The sequence below is a fragment of the Alnus glutinosa genome, chromosome 10, assembly GCF_958979055.1.
Source record: "Alnus glutinosa chromosome 10, dhAlnGlut1.1, whole genome shotgun sequence".
Taxonomy (NCBI): Eukaryota; Viridiplantae; Streptophyta; class Magnoliopsida; order Fagales; family Betulaceae; genus Alnus; species Alnus glutinosa.
Genome location: NC_084895.1, coordinates 21,811,256 through 21,832,030, shown reverse-complemented (window position 1 = coordinate 21,832,030; position 20,775 = coordinate 21,811,256). Strand labels below are relative to the sequence as shown.

Genomic DNA, 20,775 nt, shown 5'->3' with positions numbered 1-20,775 from the left:
TCTTTTTAGATTAATATTTATGACACTTTTGAACTTTGAATATAGAAATCATGAAGCTGTCGGGTCCGTAGGTAAACTTACTTTTTCCTTTGTTGCCAAGTGTTTAGGGATTGTTTGGTAGTAATTTAATTTCTGGGTGTTGCTTCAGTTTATGGAATGGGAATTCATTACACTTTCACTTTGTATGGCTCTAACGGCATTCCATTGTGCCACTCATCATGGGAACACCACAATACCTCTCTCTCTCTCTCTCTCTACAAAAATCCCATAACTTGTCGCTGCATGTTAACATACATGTAAGCACTTGTTCAATTGTGCCTGCAGATATTCGTCCAGCAGAAGAATTATAAGGTGTTTCTATACCGTACCCTTAGAATTCTCCTCATTGATCGACTCCAAACTCTCCTTTGTTCTGAACGGAGAGATATGTACATCATTCATACAATTTAATGATATAGTAGTGAAACTCAATCATTGAATCAGCATTTATAAAAATAAAAAAAAAAAACTGAAAGCTGATTTTTAATTTTTTATTATCTTAATTATATGATAGTTGTACAATAGTTGATCGAGTAAATAGCATTCCTCTTGTACACCCATCTATTAAACAACTAATATTCCTGATTACATTTTTTAACAAACCCTACTACTCAACCACCCATCTATTCAAGCAGAAGGGTCGGAACTCATACAAAAAGTTAATTCTAGGTCTAATTTCAAAACAAATATTAATGTCTAAAAAAAGACCAGCAGAAGCTTAATTACCACGAAAAAAATCTAAATTTCTTCTCTCTAAAGAAGTGCACTGCAACAGCCAACATTAGCTTAGTACTTATGCTCATAATTAACTCATGAGGGACTCTCCCTTAGAAGTTGACACTATCCAGAGTAAAGAATTATCCCAATCCATATTAGACAAGTGAATATTGCATTCTTCACAAATGAGGTGCCATATACTTTCAAAGAATGAAAAAGAGAAGAAAAGGTGATCATTGCTCTCTTCCCCGAATGTTAATTAAGCTTTCTTATAATAGCAAGCCAAAGAATCACTGCAATTCTATGAATCATTTTGCTGAACATGATACTTTTGTGGCATTACACCCTATATTTCCTTAGCTTTAGAAGCTTTAATTTCCTCATGTTCAAAAGCAAACTCCTAAATGCCTCATCTTCCATAAACTCCTATGCTTAATGAATTAGGATCTCACATAGTGATGTAGATTGAATGGCCAATAATTTCATGGAAAAGTTTGAGAGAAAGAGCTTTGGCCGATTGACATACAAATCTAGATTTATTGAAAGGATGAGATGTTGCTCAGTACTAATTCCCAAGAGCCTCCATCGCTAGTTCGATCGAACGAAGTGATGAAACCCTTCAGTATAAATTTTTGAGAGCTTCGATCGATAATTTGATTGTAGTTCGTTTGATCAAAAATGCAAAAAAAATAAGAATAAAAAATCGATCGAACTTGCAATAAGGGTAGTTTTATACTTTGTTTTTCATGACTGCAACCCTACTTTTATTTAAGCTCAACAAGGATGACTTGGCCACTCATACTTTGTATTTCTCAAATTTTTTAATTAAAAATAAATAAACTTATGGAGTGATTTTTCTTCAATTTTTCTGCAATTCCTTGATTTTTCTTGAATTTGTAGAAGCGTTGCGATTTATTGTGCTTGCATGTAGATTCAGCTTTCCACTTCATCACGCTGCATCAGTTGGTATCAGAGCCCAGATTCCTATTCTACTAATGCCCACACAAAAAAGCACGTAGAAGATCGAAGACATACAGTTATTGGCGATGTGTATGAACGCAATGAGACAACATGTGATGAGAAATTGACGACAAGTTTGTAACGATTGGAGGAGCAATTTGATCAGATCAGTGATCTGTACATTTGAATGGTTTAGAGGCCATATCGGTGCACTAGTTGAACGATTTGCCACCTTGAGCGTTGCCAATGACAGGTGTCGCCGTTAACCAAATCCACATTTTACGAAGGAGGCGGATGACGAGTTTAGCGTTGAGGATGAGCCCATTAATCCGTCTGTAGAGTGTAAAGTGAAGAGGGAGAGTTCCGTAGTACTGAAAAATGCTAGGAGATGGGAGGCAAAATTCAAATTTGACATACCGAAGTTCAAAGGTTGCTTATCACCTAAAGAATTCTTGGATTTTGTAGCCGCTTTGGAGGAAATCTTTGATTTCAAGGAGTTCTTTGATGATAGGAGAGTTTTTTTTTTTTTTTTTGGTAGCAATCAAATTTAGGGGAAGAATCACTGTGTGGTGATCATAGCAGTTGAAACAAATTAGAATACATGAAGGAAAAAATTATGCTAAGAGATTCAAGTAAGATCCATTAATCTACTCATTTTGATGTCACATTAAATTACTGATTAATTATATATATAAAAAAGAAAAACAGAAATAATACATACTCTCAAATGCTTAATTACTTTCTAATGTGATAACGAAAATCACCATATATAATTGAATGCTACATGTACTTTAATTTGCTATTTCATCTAATGTTGATTTTCATTACCACGTCAAGAAGTGAGCACTTAAGAGTCAACACTTAAGAATATGCAGCAATCCTGGTTAAAAAAAAAAAAGATTAAAAAAATGGCAATTAATTATTTAATTAGTCTAATAGATAAAGCTGAGGAGGTGGAGGGGACCAATGATTAGCTCATTTACAACCTTACAATAATTTGTGTTAACCAATAACAAATAATGCTAAAACTAGTTAGTAACTACATGGTACAGGTGTGGTTAAGTAGGAAAATGCTTCATAAATTAAATTAGACATCCTAATGGGAGAACTAGTCCTGCTATGAATTATCAAGAGTACTAATAATTATTTCTTTGACTAATTAATTTCTGTACACAACTTTGCAAGCATGAATGATCGATGATTACTCCCCCCCCCCATCTTATTTGGTATCTACTCATTAGGACAAACCACAAAATAACACTAGTTACTAATATCATTAAGGGTACTTCAAAACATGAATATATATCCGCAAGAATAGGTGCTAAACATTTGTTAATGTAATCTCAAAGAATTTTTAAGTGATTGGATACATATTAGGGTACATGAGAGTTCAACTCTCGAAATGGGAATCATTAATCAATCCGATTAGTATTTAGCAACCTTGAGTTCCACTAATATTCGATCTAATGGGGATAGGTCAGGCAACATGTACTACGTACTACGATTACGCCCAGCTAAAATAGCTACAGTTAGTCTCATTACCTTTCTTAATTTAAACATAAAATATTGATATTGCACAAGAGACCTAACCAGAGTTTTGGCAAAAGAATTAAACCTCTATAATTTTTGACCAGAGATCGAGAAATGCTATACATACACTACACTTTTATCACACTTTGTTTATGTGGCGCTGCCAATCATTTTTTCGTTATTTATTTATGTATTTTGAAACAATAGATAATTGGTAGTGTCACATGCATCAACCACTGTGTTGACATAACAGTGTATATTTTTCCTACCACGTCAACCCATATTTAAAAACAGTATAGAAGAAGAAAAAAAATTGGCATTACGACATCAGTCTAATGAGACGGAGATGAAATGAGTTATGACAAATATAGTTTCTCTTTTTTATATTGAGAGTACTGGCTGTTGTACTAAATTTTGTATTGTTCTTCATTCTGATCGAAGGCAACAAAATGAAAACAATCATTGAAGTAAAGAATGAAAACTAAATTTGATTAGCCATTAATGTTAGGTGCAGCTTGCAAAAGCAAAAATTATAAATTTTACTTGTTTAATCAACAAAAGCTCCAACTTTAATTTTCCATTAGCAGGACAATCATGCCGATCGAGCGCTTAGACAACCACAACCACACCCTCACGCACTGGTTGGTGGATGCCCAAGTGAACCACCATGCACTGCATTTGATTTGCTTAATTACTTACACAAAGTCCTGGCCGGTAGGTGGTGCACAAATATTACATGGTCATCTACAATTATTTGGATATAACCAAAATACGAAAAACAATAACTCGATCTGTAGCCTAGAGCCTAGTAAACACTTGCAGTATTATTGAAGCTTTTCTTTTCTTTTCTTTTTTGTATTATTTTTTTCCTAGTTCTTTTAGGAAAATTTTTCTTAATCCCCTTGAATTTTCATCACATTTACAATTACGCTCCTAAACTTCAAAAACTCTTAATTTAGTGTATAAATCTTTCAATTTCACATTTCCATTAGAATTTTCCATAAAATCCTAACGGAGGGGTGTTAAAATTTCTAAAATACTCCGCCTTCTTTTTAGAAAAAATAAAAATAAAAAAAAAATTTGCAAGGATTTAATTAGGTATTGGTCAGGTTTTAACAGAATTTACAAAAACACCAATGCCTGAATCTTTGAAAAAAAAAATACATATATTTTTTTAAAAAATAAAAAAAATGGTATTTTGAAATTTTTGATAGGGTTTAAAGGAAAATCATAATGGATTTGTGAAATTGAAAAAAAATTGAAAGATGGATACACTAAGTTGAGAGTTTTTGAAGTTTATGAGAGCACGTGTAACAGCGGCGACAATTCAGGAAGTTACGTGAAGTTTTCCCTTCTTTTTTTTTTTTTTTTTTTTTCATTCTTTTGTTGTTTTTAATCTCTTTCTTTTGGTTGTTTATGACCAGGAACTAAAAGCTACTATAGTTATCAAATAACAATTAAAAAAACATTGTAGCATGCAATCAATTGACATAAGACCCGGTTTGATTATTTCGGTTTATATAAAGTTCTTTTGTTTTGGTTGTTTAATTTTGTTTCCTTAAGTTACATATGCTTATACACATACAATAATGTATTTTACATTATGGAATCATCGATTAACTTTAAGACCCCATTTAATTTTCACATAAAACTTATTCAAATTAGAAAAAATATCTTTAGGTACGTACCTGGTGTACGTAAAGAGGCCAAGATTAAAATTTTCAATTAGTTTTATAATAAAGTTTGGGCTTTTATTTTCTCTGCAGTCATGTTTATTTTTCTAATATTCTGCTCACTTTATACATACTAAATAATCACAAGAAAGAATTTGGCTCCTCTCCAAAACCCTAGCCTAGGTTTCCACGCATCCCGCTCCTGTGTCTCTTGACTTCGTGAAACAAGATATTTTCTGAAGCAAAAGGAAGATTATCCTTCCAAAGGGACCGACAAACTACGACAGCCACGTCAGATTCTTTGTATTGTGATCAATTGGCGAAGTGACCCCTTTCAAATCTGGATACGGATCTTTAGCAAAACAAATAACGCCAATAATACTTGTTATTCATCTCCAATGAGGAAATGCCACGTTAGCAAAATTAAGACATCAAAATGATGAGCATCCAAATAGTGAGAATGTGTGTGTATATCACTTCTTGTAAAACTTTTTGTACAGGTGGAGCCCTCCATTCGTTTCAAGTGAAGGGATATATATTCATTATATCGTGCGGTTTAGAAATTGACGTGGTAGTTTATATGAAGGGACATGCATGATCTTTATTATGTTTACAAACAAATGTGTAGTTTATATGAACTGACAGGCATGATCGATCTTTATTATGTTTACAAACAAATGTGTAGTTTATATGAACTGACATGCATGATCTTTATTGTGTTTCCAAACAAATGTGTCAATTTAATTATGGGATTCTTACTAGGTTAACGAGCGGTACACTATCATGTTTAGTGGTGTACATACGAGCGGATATTAACTGCATGTTTGTATTTGCTATTTGTAACTATTCGTTATTCACACAAGCGGGTATTGTTAATAACCACATATATATATATATATATATATATATATATATATATATATATATATATATATATATATATATATATATATATATTAAATTCAGCAAAACAACTTTGTTTTGGTGTTTAATAACAAAATGACCTTGTTTTTTAATACCAAAATGACGTCGTTTCAAATTAGGTATAAGTTGTGTTTATATTGTTTAAAAAAAAAAATTCACAGTTCACTCATTTACTACACCAATTCACCGTGATGCCGCCAGAGCCCAAAGCCATAATTTTTTACTTGGAAAAGGTTATTGGCATTTTCTCACAAAAAAAAAAAAAACCTTAAAACTTGAAACTAGGAGTGGGAAGTGTAGACATATGACCAAAGTTTAATTGTGTATGAGCATGTTCGATAAAAGATTTATGAGCTTTTAGAGTATTTCTGATTGCGTTCTTTTAAATAAATAGCTATGTACGTTTTGTGTTATTCGCTACTAGTCTTATTGTGTAGCAGGTGTTGTAAATGGTTTGGTTGTGTTGCGTTGCTTTCTCATGTAACTCTTTCAAAAAAAAAAAAAAGTCAAAAGTAATGTGAGATCAAAATAAAATAAAACAAGCTCTAAAACATTAAAAATCGGTCCAAATTATTTTCAAAATAATTTAAAATATATAAACCCTAATAGAGACCCAAAGAAAGTCTAAAAGGCTAAAATAGGCCCAACACTTTATATATAGTTAGTAAAAACACCATGTAGATGTGAATACAAATATTTAAAAGTGATATCTGCATTTTGCGGATGCAGTTATAGATATTACAAATAATCGCATATGTATATGGAAGTACACCCTAATCACGTAGAAGTTGAGTTTTAATACCCCTTTTGTTGAGGAGCACAAAGAGTCAATTTCCTAATATGCTATGGCTCTTTTGGCATCTGCAGGCTCTGATCAAGACCCCTTTCGGTATAGTAGTCAAGGTTTACCTTTTAGTTCTAATGGGGAGCAGAACCTTTTTGACAATATTTTCTTCTCGGATTAAGGATTCTAAAGGAGATTTCATACAAGAAGAGAGAAGGGGAGAGGATTTTGTATTTGTTGTTTGGTGTTGGTATTGTGGGGGGAGTTGAGAGGGTCTTTTCATCTAGAGGGAGAGAGAGAGAAAGGGATCGACTGTGGATGAAATAACAGGTGAGAGTGAGTGGAAGGAGGAAGATTACCAAGAAAATGTTGTGTGGGGGGTACTTCAAATAGTTTCTTTTTTCTCCTTCTTTTTGTAGTGAAGGGGGGTCTGAGTGGACATAAGCATATATATTGGAATTTGATTTGGCAGGATTTGAGGGGCTCTATCCTTTTTATTCTCTCAACTGCCATAGACATTTTTGACATGGATGGAAGTTTTGATGTACCCCCACCACTCATTGCTCTGTGGACTTCCACGTCCACCTCCCCCTCCCCCTCCCCCCTTTTTTTCTCTCTCTTCGGGGTGTTTACTTTCATGGGTGGACCGTGTGGATCACACACAAACAAATAATTATAGGAGAAATTTTACTTACCCTCTTCCTCGAAGTGTTATGACTTTTGAAATGTTAATATAAAAAGTTACAACGTGAATATCACTTTTCATGTCTCTTTAATTCTACCTCCAATGTTAGGGTTTTATGTTAATTCAAACGGTTGACAGGTGAAATTAATGTCTTTTATCCATCTGTAAAATTTATATAATTAAATACAAATTTAACCTTAGTTATACAAAAAAAAAAAAGTAAAACAGCAGGAAAAAAAAAAATGTAAACCAGACCAAATCCACGGTAAATTTTCACTCTCTTATTTTTAAACAGGATTATTTTGGCCATTTTGGCAAGGGGGTAAGTGAAGTTTTTCCAATAATAATAAATAACATTAATTCTCATACCATTAAACAATAAAATCACTAACTATAGTTTTATTATGAATACTGACAATCCTATATATATGATCTGTAAATTACATTCTGTGGGAAAGAAAGGAATGCCGAAAGGTAAAAAAAGAAGCAAAAGTACTTCTCGAAGGGGGAATTCAAGGCTCTTTTTACTATTTAATTCACACATGCATGCATGGCCTGAAACAGCAAATTCATTTTAGTGGTGCTTGCTTAATTGAATGAGAAAATCATGTTCTCAATGATAAGGAGTACAATAGAAAGAACAGGAAAACCTTGTCACTTTATTTGGCATTGCCTATGTATCATATCAGTTTGATATTCCTGTTGAGTCTGTAGAAAGCAAGAAATTTGGACCATTCAAATTAACCCATTTGTCTAAATAAAATAAATAATATATAGATGTTGTGAAATAAAGAATTGATGGTGAATGAATGATCACTTTGGTTGTTTGGTACGCTAATTTTATTATTTAAAATATTTTGCTTCATTTGCACGATTAATACGAAGGACTCACGTAAGAAAGGCTCAGAGTCATGTAATTTTATACAAAATACTGCACTACCAAATACAACTGTTATTTGTTCTGAAATTGACACCTTTTTGAATTTTTCTATGCAATGTGAATGAATATAAACAGTGACGACGAAGGCAGGAAAGTTTTTCAAGGGAGAGGAAGCCTATTTGTTTATTCACCAGAAAACAATTCTTCGATATATATTGAACTTCCCCCTTTTATTACTAAAGCTCATTACCATTACCCTTGCTCAATCCATATTTACTAGAAATTTAGTTTAAAGGCGGACGTGTTAATTTCAAGGTCATAAACTGCAACGTACAGTCATGGATAAATTAAGAAGCCAACAAATTAAATGAGAGCTTTGATCTTGCTAGTTCAGTAATAATGTTTGTCAATGGGAGCATCCAAAGTTTAAAAATTAGTAGTACGTAGTCGAGCCACCCATGTGGCCAGTTTAGGGTTGGTTCAGCCACCTCCAAATAGTTAAATGGGAGAGGCTGAAACCATCCCCACATGGTTTTGGGGGGTCGGGCTTGGTTGGCGAACCATTCTCACGGACCATGGAGTGGTTCGGCCACCTCCAAATGGCCAAATGAGCTAGGGTGGCCGAAACCACCTCATTGTCTCAGTCTCTCAATGGCTTAATTATCAAAGCTATTTTCTATTTGCATTTTCTTCTTTTTCTTTTTTGTTGGGGGTGGGGGGGGTCCTTTAGTTTATTTGTCCATGCAAGAAGCCTATTATACTTTTAACACTTTTTTCAAAATATTTAAGTTGAAGAAAATGTGAATTAAAGAGTCAACGTACGAACTCAGAATCTCTGTTCTATTATCATATTAAATCATTAAGTAGTGATTTAACATCCAGTATCCTACATGCATGTTATCTTGGCCATAGTGATATTTTTGTCTTCCTGTTTAGAATTGTTTCATTAATTCTACAAATATATATAAACACACACAAACTATTTCATTCTCCAAACAACATATAAATTACTACTCACCCATATGTTGGAGTAATTTTTATTTTATTTTTTACTGTGGTATTCTTTTCTGCTGTATCAATCCCCTTTTTGAAGTTATTGCTGCAAAGTGCCAAAACCCTCGGACATCCATTTCAACCGATGAAAACAAACAACATTTTGGCTTGGGGCGGTGGTGAACCCTGTGAAAACGCGCGAGAAGAAAGTCATCGATGGTGGCTTTGTTGGCAAGTTGGCGTGCAGAAGTGACTTTTGCAGAATTCCTTTATACTGATAAACACGATTCCATTGGATCTAATAACATTTGGAAAAGATAACCACACGTGCATTAATATAAAAAAAAAATATTAATGCTATATAACTACAGATGTCTTTCAATTCGCCAGGTAGATCTTCACAATTCCAATGAATCTAGAAAAGGATGAGGAAAATGACAAGGAAAATTATCTACGCAACAAAAAGTTCATTATAAAAGGGACAATTTTTTCCGTTCTTAAAGAATGTGATTTTTAGCATACATTCACATGTATGCTTTGTTAGTCCTATTAATAATATATGTGAGAATCATATACTCTAAATGAGTAATGTTATTTAGTAAGCTGTTATATAATTGCTATAAAATTGAAATGTCATGGCAGTGAAAATTAATCAACTTTTAATTTTTCTTTTGTTGCATTTTCCTTGTTGATCCAAATGCTGATTTTTACTACCACGTCATCCCGGTTGCGTGGCAGTCAAATAATATTTATTACTCTAAAAATATTTGTCAGTTTAATAGACTTTGTTGAAAGAGTTCTTTTCATTAACTCCTCATGCACCCTAATCCTAATGAAGGCCTAAATAGTGCCAAAATTCTTAGAATTTAAAAAATGGAATATTAGTATCTTTATATTTAAAGTTCATTAATACTCACAATAATTTTCTATAAATAATTTGAGGCTCACCTAATAAATTGTTAATACTCACAAAAAAAAAAAAACACTCGTTCATTATCAATAATAAAATTTTGATGTGTCCTAGTCCTTGAAGTACTAGTACAAAACATACATTCCCTTGAGAAATTGTTAGTACTGTGCATGTGTCTCTCATCATCTAGAGAGAGAGAGAGAGAGAGAGAGAGGGACAGAGAGAGAGAGAGAGAGAGAGATAAGAGAGAGAGAAAAGAATGTGCAGTTTTGTGTAGACTCTCTGTAGACAACCTTAAGAAGATGGGAAGGAATATTTTTCCAAGAAACATTCTATTTAGCGTTTACTAGTTGACCAAAATTACACCGTGTTTGAAGCACAAAATTAAAGACCTTTACTACACCAACAGTTTGTACGGGCTACATGCACCAAAGATATCAACGAGAAAGAGGAAAGAAAAACAAGAGTTTCTTCATCTGTATATGAAAACAATGGATCAAGAAGAAAGAGGAGCTCCAAATTATGAGCTTCAAGTTTCTTTCTCAAACACTCCACAAGCGATCCACGAGATGGGATTTGTACAATTTGAAGATAACCAGGTTTTAAGCTTCTTGGCTCCCTCGCAGTCTTCTCAGATGTCTCAACCGCTCAGCGGCGGCGGCACCTCCACCACCGCCACTACCGCCACCACCGGCACCACGTCCAACACAAACCCCACCACCATGGGGTTCAGCCATAACGACCTCGTTTCTAGATCTTCTTGGAACAATAATGACCAGGTTGTTTTAGAGTATACTGTTTGAGAAAACCTGATCAGTGAAAATTAAACAAGAATACTCTTGTCCTTGTTCTTTAATGAGGGTTTCGTTTGTTTTATGTTCTGTTCTTAATTTTTTTTGTCTACTGTGATATCTATGTACTTACATATGCTTCATCTTTTTGTGTTTTAAATATTCTCTTATGGAAAAATTTAGGTCGGAACAATGGATCCCAAGGCTGTCAATGAAGAAAACTGTACCGGTAATGCTAGCGACGGCAACAATTCATGGTATCTTTCTCCTAACTTCATTTCTTTTTTCTCTTTATATGGGTACTCTCTCTCTCTCTCTCTCTCTCTCTCACATGCACGTATAAGAGGCAAGTGAAAGAAATTATATATAGTTTAAACACTTCGACGGAATCTAAGGAGATCTAGCCATATACGGAAGAGAGATTGCTTAATTCTGTTTCTTTGCAGCATGCTTCTGTTCATTACATCTCTCTCTCTCTCTCGCTCGCTCGTGGATGTGGTCAGGGAGGAACTACTTGACATAAAAAGTCTTGATACACATTGATACCAAAATCCTCAAGTCCATCAGTGGAGGATCCACTTTTGTTCTTCCAATATATTAGAATCTGTGCTCTCTCTTTTGACATGTCTAAAACTAATTTGAGAAGTTTGAATAATTTGGCAGGTGGAGGAGCTCAAACTCAGATAAGAGCAAGGTGAAGGTGAGAAGGAAGCTTAGGGAGCCAAGATTCTGCTTCCAAACAAGGAGTGATGTGGATGTTCTTGATGATGGTTACAAATGGAGGAAATATGGACAGAAAGTAGTCAAGAATAGCCTTCATCCAAGGTACTCGATCTTTCTTTGATCCGTTAATGCTCTCATTTAACATTAAATTAATTTATGTATGAAAAGCATTTTGGTATTTAGGCGTAGGAGTTTGTTTGGTAGAACCACCATATTCATAGAAAGTTACAGTAAAAAAGACCGAGATGTTGGATTGTGCTTCTCATACTTTTTGCACTTAATTAACCGAGATGTTGGACTGTACTTCTCATACTTTTTGCACTTAATTAACATATATATATATATATATATATATATATATATGCTTTCATAATGAAGTATAATACCCATTCATGCAAAATAAAGATGCTTAATTCTCAATTCTTCTATTTTTTATTTTTCTAAGCAAAGATGCTTCTCAATTACAAGACAAAGGGATGACACATGACAAGCTAGGCCATAACAACATTAATAAAAATGATTCTTTCAAGATAATGCGGATGTCATAGAAAAGCCATGACAACTTAGAATTAAGGATTCAAGGTTTGTTGGATGCCATATGAAGAATCTTAATGGTTATACCGGATCTGTGAATGTTTTTTATTCACTACCCTTTGTCTTATAAGCTTAATAAATAGTAATTTAAAATGGTATTAATTAGAACAAAAGTTCATTTATGACTTTTATTTAAGTTGTATATTCTAAGTGTTGGGTCTCACTTATTAAAAATAAGTTCAAATCCATATTTAAGAGAGTATTAAAATATTAATTTAAATTAATATGCTTATATTATTTTAATTAACTTAAACTTTTAAAATAAACATGATTTAATAAGACGGTGCAAGTAGGTTTTACAGTAATAGCATTAACGCAGTCTCTCGATGTCTTTTATCAGAACTGAACTAATCATTACATCTTCGATGGCCACCAGTAATTTACCCCCCAATAAAAAGTAGAAACGATATGAGTACATAAGTACTTGAAGGTCCTGACATTTGCTCTCAGTATTGAATAAGCAAAAGAGAATAGTGGTAGTAGACTCCCGCGTGAGGCTTCTTTTCTCGTGCAACAAAACAAAAACTAAACAACAAAACAAAACAAAAAGAGAAGATATATATAGGTGGGTATTAATTTTTAGACACATATTTCTTAATTAAATTAGTTTTTCTGAAGTTCGTAGGAGTAATATTAGACAAGACAGTTTTCCAGAACCAGCTCATGTTCAAGCATAAAAGTGATTTTCATCTTAGAAATGGTTCCTTAAACAAAATATTAAGCCTAAGGTGAAGGACCCTTCTGTGCCATGACTTATTTATTCATAAATATGGGATGTATTGATCACTTATATATAATTGTTGAAATGGTGTGGCTTGAATATACCTCCATTATAAAAAAATTTCAACCCTTCAACTTTTGGGTTATTTCTTTTGTAATTGCACTCATTTATAAGAGTCTTACTTTTGGTTTAGGGTTAGAAAGTATTAGAATATAAATTAAATTATTAAATTCATTCATCCCCAACTCTTAGTATAAGTGATGTTTTATATGATGTTAGAACAAATGTCATGAGTTCAAGCACGTACGTACTGACTCCACAATTTACCCTTCATTTTAGTTAAATATTTTGCATATTAAGTAGTAATTTAACATGATGAGTTCCTAATTACACCCATTAATTAGCGTTTGAGAGTTTCGAGAGCCATCTTCTTGTAATCTTCTCCATGATCATTATAACCAAATATTACATAGAAATAGCAAAGTAACCATTAGCATGTTTTTAATTGTCCGATTGCATTGGTTGTTTTGTTGTTTTCATCTTTTTTGGCTATTTGAACCCCAGATCATGGTCCTTAATTATGGCAACAATTAATATTAATCACCTTCCTCGACTGCTATTGTGTTTTGGATTCATGTATATTCATCTATATTGAAAATGCATAGAAGATATGAATGTTTGCTTGCTATATATCTGTATGTTTGCTTGCTATATATCTCTGTGTGTGTGTGTGTGTGTGTGTGTGTGTGTGTGTGTGTGTGTGTGTGTGTGTGTGTGTGTGTGTGTGTGTGTGTGTGTGTGTGTGTGAGCTTCTTAAATGATTAATGATTTACTGCATTAATTAAAATTACTACCGAGTTAATAAAATATAATAAAGTATTGCTAAAACGAAGGTTTAGGACTTTGGTGAACATAAAATAACTTTTTTTCAATATGAATATATACGCCTAGCTATTATCATGCATGTATATCATGTCAACAATTAAGCTTTAAAGCACATACGGTTCAATTTTAATTAACTTCCTTTAATTTCTAAAATAAAAATTATGGACATGCAATATATGTTGTTGGAGATAATATGAAGGAACTTAACAAGCTAGATCGAACCCAACACCTTTACAACAACGTGAGAAATTGCCCTCGCAATAGCGGGACATGCTAGGGTGTTGAAAAGGTTATTGTTTGGTTACTTCTTGCTTTCTGCATAAATATGAAGTACTTTTTTCTTCGGTTCAGGTATGGCTTATCTTCCCCTTACAAACTAAATAGTAAAACTTATATATACTCTTCACAAGCCATGAAAGCTTGTGTTTACATGCATGAGGTAGCTCTCATGGCATTAGAGACGTATGCATGAAAGCATGCACTAGCAGATTTTCACATGCATGTAAGAACTTGCTATAATATTAATTAAATTAGTAAATCTACCATTTCCTTTTTTTTTTCTTTTTTTTTTTTTTGATGAATAAGTAGAAATTGATATTAACAAAAAGAATAGTACTGTACAAACACCGACAAAACCAATTAAACCACAAACAAAACAGAAGAAACCTCTGTAAACTCATCTACCAACTAACAACCAGATTAAACCAAAACATTAACATCAATGTTCCAGTTCAAACACAAACTAATATTTTCCAGATTCTTCTTAAAACTTCTCTTCCCTGAAACTCTATACCGGACTTCCCAAATAATAGATTTCAATATCTGTTCTTCAGTGTTGATCTGTCCTCCATGCCGAATAGCATTACGAGCCTTCCAAATTTCATAAACAGTGGCACTTAGTACCAACCGACAAAGAACCCCTCTCATGGCCTTCGTCTTCCAACTTCGACACCCTTCCTCAAGAATATCCTCCCAATCATTTGGAGGATTTGGTATATTACACCGTTCCATACAAGTTCACCATAAGCGAGAAGAAAACCCACAACAACAAAAAAAGGTGATTTCTACTCTCTGTACCATTCCGACAAAATACACAAGCAGTGTCTCCCTTATACCCCCATGCAAGCATTCGATCTCCAGTTGTAAGTCTATTCTTAAACACCAACCAAAGAATAAAAGCCTGCTTATAGATGGAGTAAGAGTGCCAAACCAAAGGCCACCAGTTGACACAGCTTCTCTTAATTCGGAAGTGGTTCCATGTATCTGCACTAACATAAACACCAGAACGGGAGATAGTCCAAACAGGAGAATCAACAATACCCAAGTGCACTTCAGGAAGTTTAGTTTGAATTTCTACAAGATCTTCAGAGCGAGCCGGTCTCCAACACCATATACCATCCTTCAAGACAGAACTTAATTTGGCCTCCAAATTGCTACAAGAATCATACACAATTCTGAAGCCAAACTTCTCCACTAAGGGACCAAAAGGATGCCAGTTATCCATCCATAAATGGATATTTTCTCCAGTACCCACCTCAAATCGGATCAAACCTCTAGCCAAATGTCGAAATTTGAGGAGCTTTCTCCAACACCATGAACCATTTTGAGGGGTAGAAACATTCCAGAAACTCTTCCCCTTCAACAAATAGGCTTGCACCCAAGCCACCCACAAAGAGCCAGACCGAGCAAACATCACCCATATATGTCTCATAATTGCTGAGATGTTCCAGGACTCCAAGTCTTTCAATCCCAAACCTCCCTCCTTCTTAGGAAAACAAACATCCTTCCAAGCCACTTTTGCCTTTGCATTATCCTCAACCCCACCATTCCAAAGAAACCGGTTAAAAACTTGGCTTATATCCTTGAGAATCTTCTTAGGAAGGATAAAGATACTCGACCAGTATACTTGGAGACTAAAAAGCACAGAAGACAACAACTGCAACCGACCCGCAAAAGAAAGTTTTTTGGAAGTCCAAGAGTTAATCTTGCCTGTAATTCTATCAACAAGAGCCTTACAATCCCCAGCTGATAGCTTTGAGGAAATCAGAGGGATCCCAAGATATCTGACCGGGAGAAGTCCTTCCTTCATCTACAGATCTTCAAGCAAGAGTGCCCTCATTCCATCAGAAACTCCAGCACAGAACAGTGAACTTTTAGAGGGGTTTGCCTTCAAACCTGAAATCTGTTCAAACTCCAGCAGTGCATTCTTAATGACAGCAATAGATGACAAATTAGCTTCCGAAAAAATGAGTAAGTCATCCGCAAAACAAAGGTGAGTAAGCCTTAACTTAGAGCACCTAGGATGATACTTGAACCCCTCCCTTGCACTAAATCATAGCAGAAATTCTACCATTTCCTATCAGCTTAAGCTTTAATTTGAGATAAATGAGTATTTAACATGATATCATAGCAGAAATTCTGAGTTCGAATCTGACTCCGCAATTTACCCCATATTTCAATTAAGGGGAAATTACACTCTCTTTTTTTGGGGGGGGATAAGTAAAGAACTTATTAATTAAAAGAACTCAACAAGAACATAAAGGATACACAGACAACCCTAAAAAACAAGACGGCCAAAAGCAAGAGGGGGCCCGCACTAACAAGTGCCTACAAGGAAGCAAAAGGGCAAGTGAAGCTAAAAGATTACATAAAAATAAATAAATAAATAAAAACCAAGACCCAACTAAAAAGCAATTACTAGAAGAATCACAAACACTTTTAAATTAAGGAGTTGACTTTGAATCTAACCCAAAACAAAATCTCCAAAAGAATGCACCTGGATCTATGTTTATCCTTTGGAACAAATCTAGCATTTCTCTCACGCTGTAGAGCATGCACTATAGCAACTACCATAATTCTCACAACAATGGAGAGAAAATATTTGCCCCTAAATTGAGAGGCCATCCACCGAATAAAATCATCCCAGCTCTTACAAGCCCAATGAATATTACATCTATACCAAAGATTAAACCAAATACTTTCTGAAAAAGGGCAGCAAACAAAGGGATAATCGATATTCTCTTCACCCAACCCACATAAAACACATTACATCCCTTAAAGTAAGCCAATTGCAACCAATCTATCTCGAATATACGATCTTCTTCTGATTGCAAGCCAAACAAATAAAAGAGGAGGATGAATAATTTTACCATGCCATACTATCTTGTACTAGAACATATGAGGGTTGCGATCTCTCAAGTTTGCTTAACTGAGAAAGCACAACTAGGAACCATATCAACCAAAGACATCTTATCCCGAATAGCGCTTCTAAGGTTCAAAATATTCTTCCAAGACCAAGAGCAATCCTTAGGTGTGTCCACATCTCAAAAACATCTATTTTTGAGAAAATTAGTATACCACATCGGCCTCATATTGAAAAAATGAGTAGTCCACATAGAGTGAGTAATTTGTAAAGACACTTATGAGTGTTAAGTGCTACATTGGTTACTTACTGGATGAAACTAGGCTTTATAAGGGATTCTAAGAAAGCTCTAAATTGACTAGTCATTTTGGAGTGATCGCACAGATGTGCTAGCACTTTTTACAAGCTCGTTCCAAATGGTATTAAAGCCACCTAATAACAACAAGTGGTACTAGAGCATTGCATGACGTGGTCCTATGGAGGACTTCAGGGGTTTAAAGGAAGAGTTTGTAACATCCCGGTCTTATATTGGAAAGATGAGTAGCCCACATAGAGTGAGCAGTTTGTAAAGACACTCATGGGTGTTAAATCTCACATTTCTTATTATATGAAACTAGGTTTTACAAGTGATTTTAGAGAAACTCCAAATTAAGTAGTCTTTTTAGGGTGATAGCGCATATATAACTAACGCTTTTTTTTAGCTCATTACATATTGTATCAGAGCCACCTAGTAACGTCATGTGGTACTGGAAAACTGCATGATGTGGCCTTGATGAGGATATTAGGGGTTTAAGGGGAGAGTTTGAAACACTCTGGTCTCATATTGGGAAAATGAGTAACCTACATAGAGTCGGTGGTTTGTAAAGACACTCATGGATGTTAAGTCACACATTACTTACTTACTATGTGAAACTGGGCTTTATAAATGATTTTAGGGAACCTCCAAATTGACTAGTCATTTTGAGATGATAACGCAGATATGGCTAGCACTCTTTCCTGAATTATTACAATTATAGTTAACCCAACTTGACCAGATGGAGTTGTCGTTATTAGAATATAGCCACACATGTTTCAACGTAGCTACTTTATTCCACATCTCCAAGTTTTTAACACCCAACCCACCTTCTTTCTTATGAAGACAAAATAATTTCAAGCCACTTTAGCCCTTAAATTACTAAGCTCGCCTCCCTTTCATAAGAAAGACCTAAGAATCTGCTCCACTTGGATGATGACACCTTTAGGAAGTACAAAAAGAGAAAACCAATACACTTGCATGGCAAAAAGAAATGAAATAATCAACTGAAGTCTCCCTACATAAGAGAGGCTAGGGCTTTAATTGCTTGCCCAACTCTTAGCCTTGGAACCAATTCTCTCACTTAACACCACACAATCAGTCTTCTTCAACCAAGAAGAAATAAGGGGAACTCCCGAATACCTCACAAGGAGCTTACCTTCCTAACACCCCAAAATACCCACACACAAAAAATGATTCTTAAGAGGCCCTGCAATTCCACAAGTAAACAAACAGCTCTTATTAGGGTTAGCAAAACCCTGACATATCCCTCAACTGATTGAAACACTTCTTGACCATAGCGACGGAATTTAACTCGCCCTTGCATAGGATAAGAAGGTCATCAAAAAAACATAGATGGAATATTTTTACCTTATGGCATCTCCAATAGAAATGAAATTGGGCTCTCTTAGTCATACTCTCCATAAGCCCTGAGAAAGCTTCCATCACCAAAACAAACAAATAAGGCGACAAATAGTCACCTTGCCCATGAGTCTAAGACCTCTACTTTATCTCTATGATAGTCTCTCAAAAGTTCCTAGGCCATAAGGATATTGTCTCCAATCCTCCTACTGCTAATAAAAGTTGTTTACTGCTTCCTAACAATGTCACTAAGAACAGTCGTCCAAAGATGATTAGCCAACACCTTAGTAATGCACTTATAACTAGATCACATTACAACAAGATATAGGCCTAAAGTCTTTCAAATGGGGAGGGTTAGAAACCTTCGGAAGCAAGGCTATGGCAGTAGATCGAGTTAGCCTTTCTAACCAGCTTAAATAACTTGAGCCAAAACCTCATCGCCGCAATGACCCCTGACCAACTATATATGTTCCAAGACTTCTTAAAGAAATGAGCATTAAAACCATTCGGACTAGGAGCTTTGTTTCTGTTTAAAGAGAACAATACAAATTTATTTTTCTCCTCAGAAACATCCTTAGCAAAATCTTCATACTGTGTATGAGGAATTCTACGAGGAAGAGTCACCTCAAGAACCTGCATATCAATAGGATGAGACCTCTCTGATACCCCAAACAGCCTCTGAAAATAATTCAAAATAGTGTCACTAACCTCAGCATGCAGACTCATCCGTCCTTGACCCATCTTCCCTACAAATAGAAACAATTTTCCCTAGAAACCCATCTTCCCTCGAATTCTTCTCGATCGTTCAGTACTTTTATCTGAATAATAATAATATATATAAAGATCGTGATTCATGACAAGTTTGTACTTTCATGAATCACTAGAAAATGATACAATTGATCATTTGATTGTATGTTTAGTGTTTGCTCAATAAATAGTTTGTACTTTCATTACAAGTATGTTTATTTATTATTCTAAGAATTTATTAACATGTTTTTCCGTCATTTTCATGTATCATTTTAAGTGCTAGCACACTAACACGACGTTGGTCAAAAAAAGTAATACTATTTTTCACACTCATTTTATACCGGTTGACGTAGCGTGTTTTAAGTGACTTCTCATGACAGTTACTTAAAGAAAAAAAAAAAAATCAATTAAAATATACTACATTAATCGATATGAAATAAATTTAAAGAATAACATTATTCTTGCCAAAATATTTGCTTTAGAGAAATGCCCCATGCACAATAGTTGTGCACAACATAAAACTTACTTGTTTGATTGCCTCCTTGCAGGCACTGTTTGTGTAGGTAGGCATCGTAGGTTAACTATGGTGTTTCTGAGGGATTATTTGTAGATTTTTTTTTTGTTGTTATTATTTTTTTTTCCAATAAATTCTTACTTATTAATTTCTTTTTAAAAGAAAAAAAAAGATTAAAGGGTTTTTTTTTTTTTTTGGCACTAATGACAGAAGTTATTACCGATGTACCCATAACAACTGTCGGGTGAAGAAGAGAGTTGAAAGATTGTCAGAGGATTGTCGAATGGTGATAACAACCTATGAAGGTAGACACAACCACTCTCCATGTGACGACTCGAACTCATCTGAACATGAATGCTTTACATCTTTCTGATGGCTGATCGATCAGACAGAGAACTAAAGACAGACGTACGTTGTTGTTGTAATGAATGGAATGCATCAGCTTGTCACATTACTATTTTGTCAATATGATTTTGAGGGATTCTCAACATATTTATTTATTGTTCAAGTTAATTTATATCAACTTGAAAAAAAGATAAAAATAAAAAATTCTCTCATATTAATATTAGGCCGCTAGAAAGTGCTAGTCCATATTTATATGGATACTATATATATAATTATGATGCTTCTTCATGACCAGAAACTCCTCTTTAGAATGTATCTATTTTATTATCAGGATTTAGGTCTTGTTTGATTCGCTTAATAGACCTCTGAAATGAAATGACAATTCTTATTTGGTAGGGTCTGTTCCTTTATTAAAATAACTATTCATTTACGAAGAGAAAAGTTTGAATATGGAAGGTGCAATATTATTTCAACTCTCTGAATGATTCATTACAATGTGATATCTATCACAATATATACAAGTATTAAGATGTACAGAAAATGGAAAAGATTGATGATTACAAT

The 20,775-nt window shown here is 34.3% G+C and overlaps 1 protein-coding gene across 1 annotated transcript; it reads left to right on the top strand.

Moving 5' to 3' along the window:
* The first annotated feature begins 10,285 nt into the window (after positions 1-10,285).
* LOC133880208 (probable WRKY transcription factor 12) lies at positions 10,286-20,399 on the top strand. Its single transcript, XM_062319110.1, has 4 exons — positions 10,286-10,874; positions 11,070-11,143; positions 11,550-11,711; positions 20,077-20,399. The coding sequence occupies exons 1-4, from the start codon at positions 10,578-10,580 to the stop codon at positions 20,237-20,239; spliced, it is 696 nt and encodes a 231-aa protein (XP_062175094.1). The 5' UTR covers positions 10,286-10,577; the 3' UTR covers positions 20,240-20,399.
* The last annotated feature ends 376 nt before the right edge of the window (positions 20,400-20,775 follow it).

Bases quoted from the DNA above. Each gene is read 5' to 3' on its own strand.
- LOC133880208 (XM_062319110.1), top strand. From the start codon at position 10,578: ATGAAAACAATGGATCAAGAAGAAAGAGGAGCTCCAAATTATGAGCTT. The intron at 10,875-11,069 runs GTTGTTTTAGAG...GGAAAAATTTAG, and splicing joins CTTGGAACAATAATGACCAG to GTCGGAACAATGGATCCCAA. The intron at 11,712-20,076 runs GTACTCGATCTT...CACTAATGACAG, and splicing joins AAGAATAGCCTTCATCCAAG to AAGTTATTACCGATGTACCC.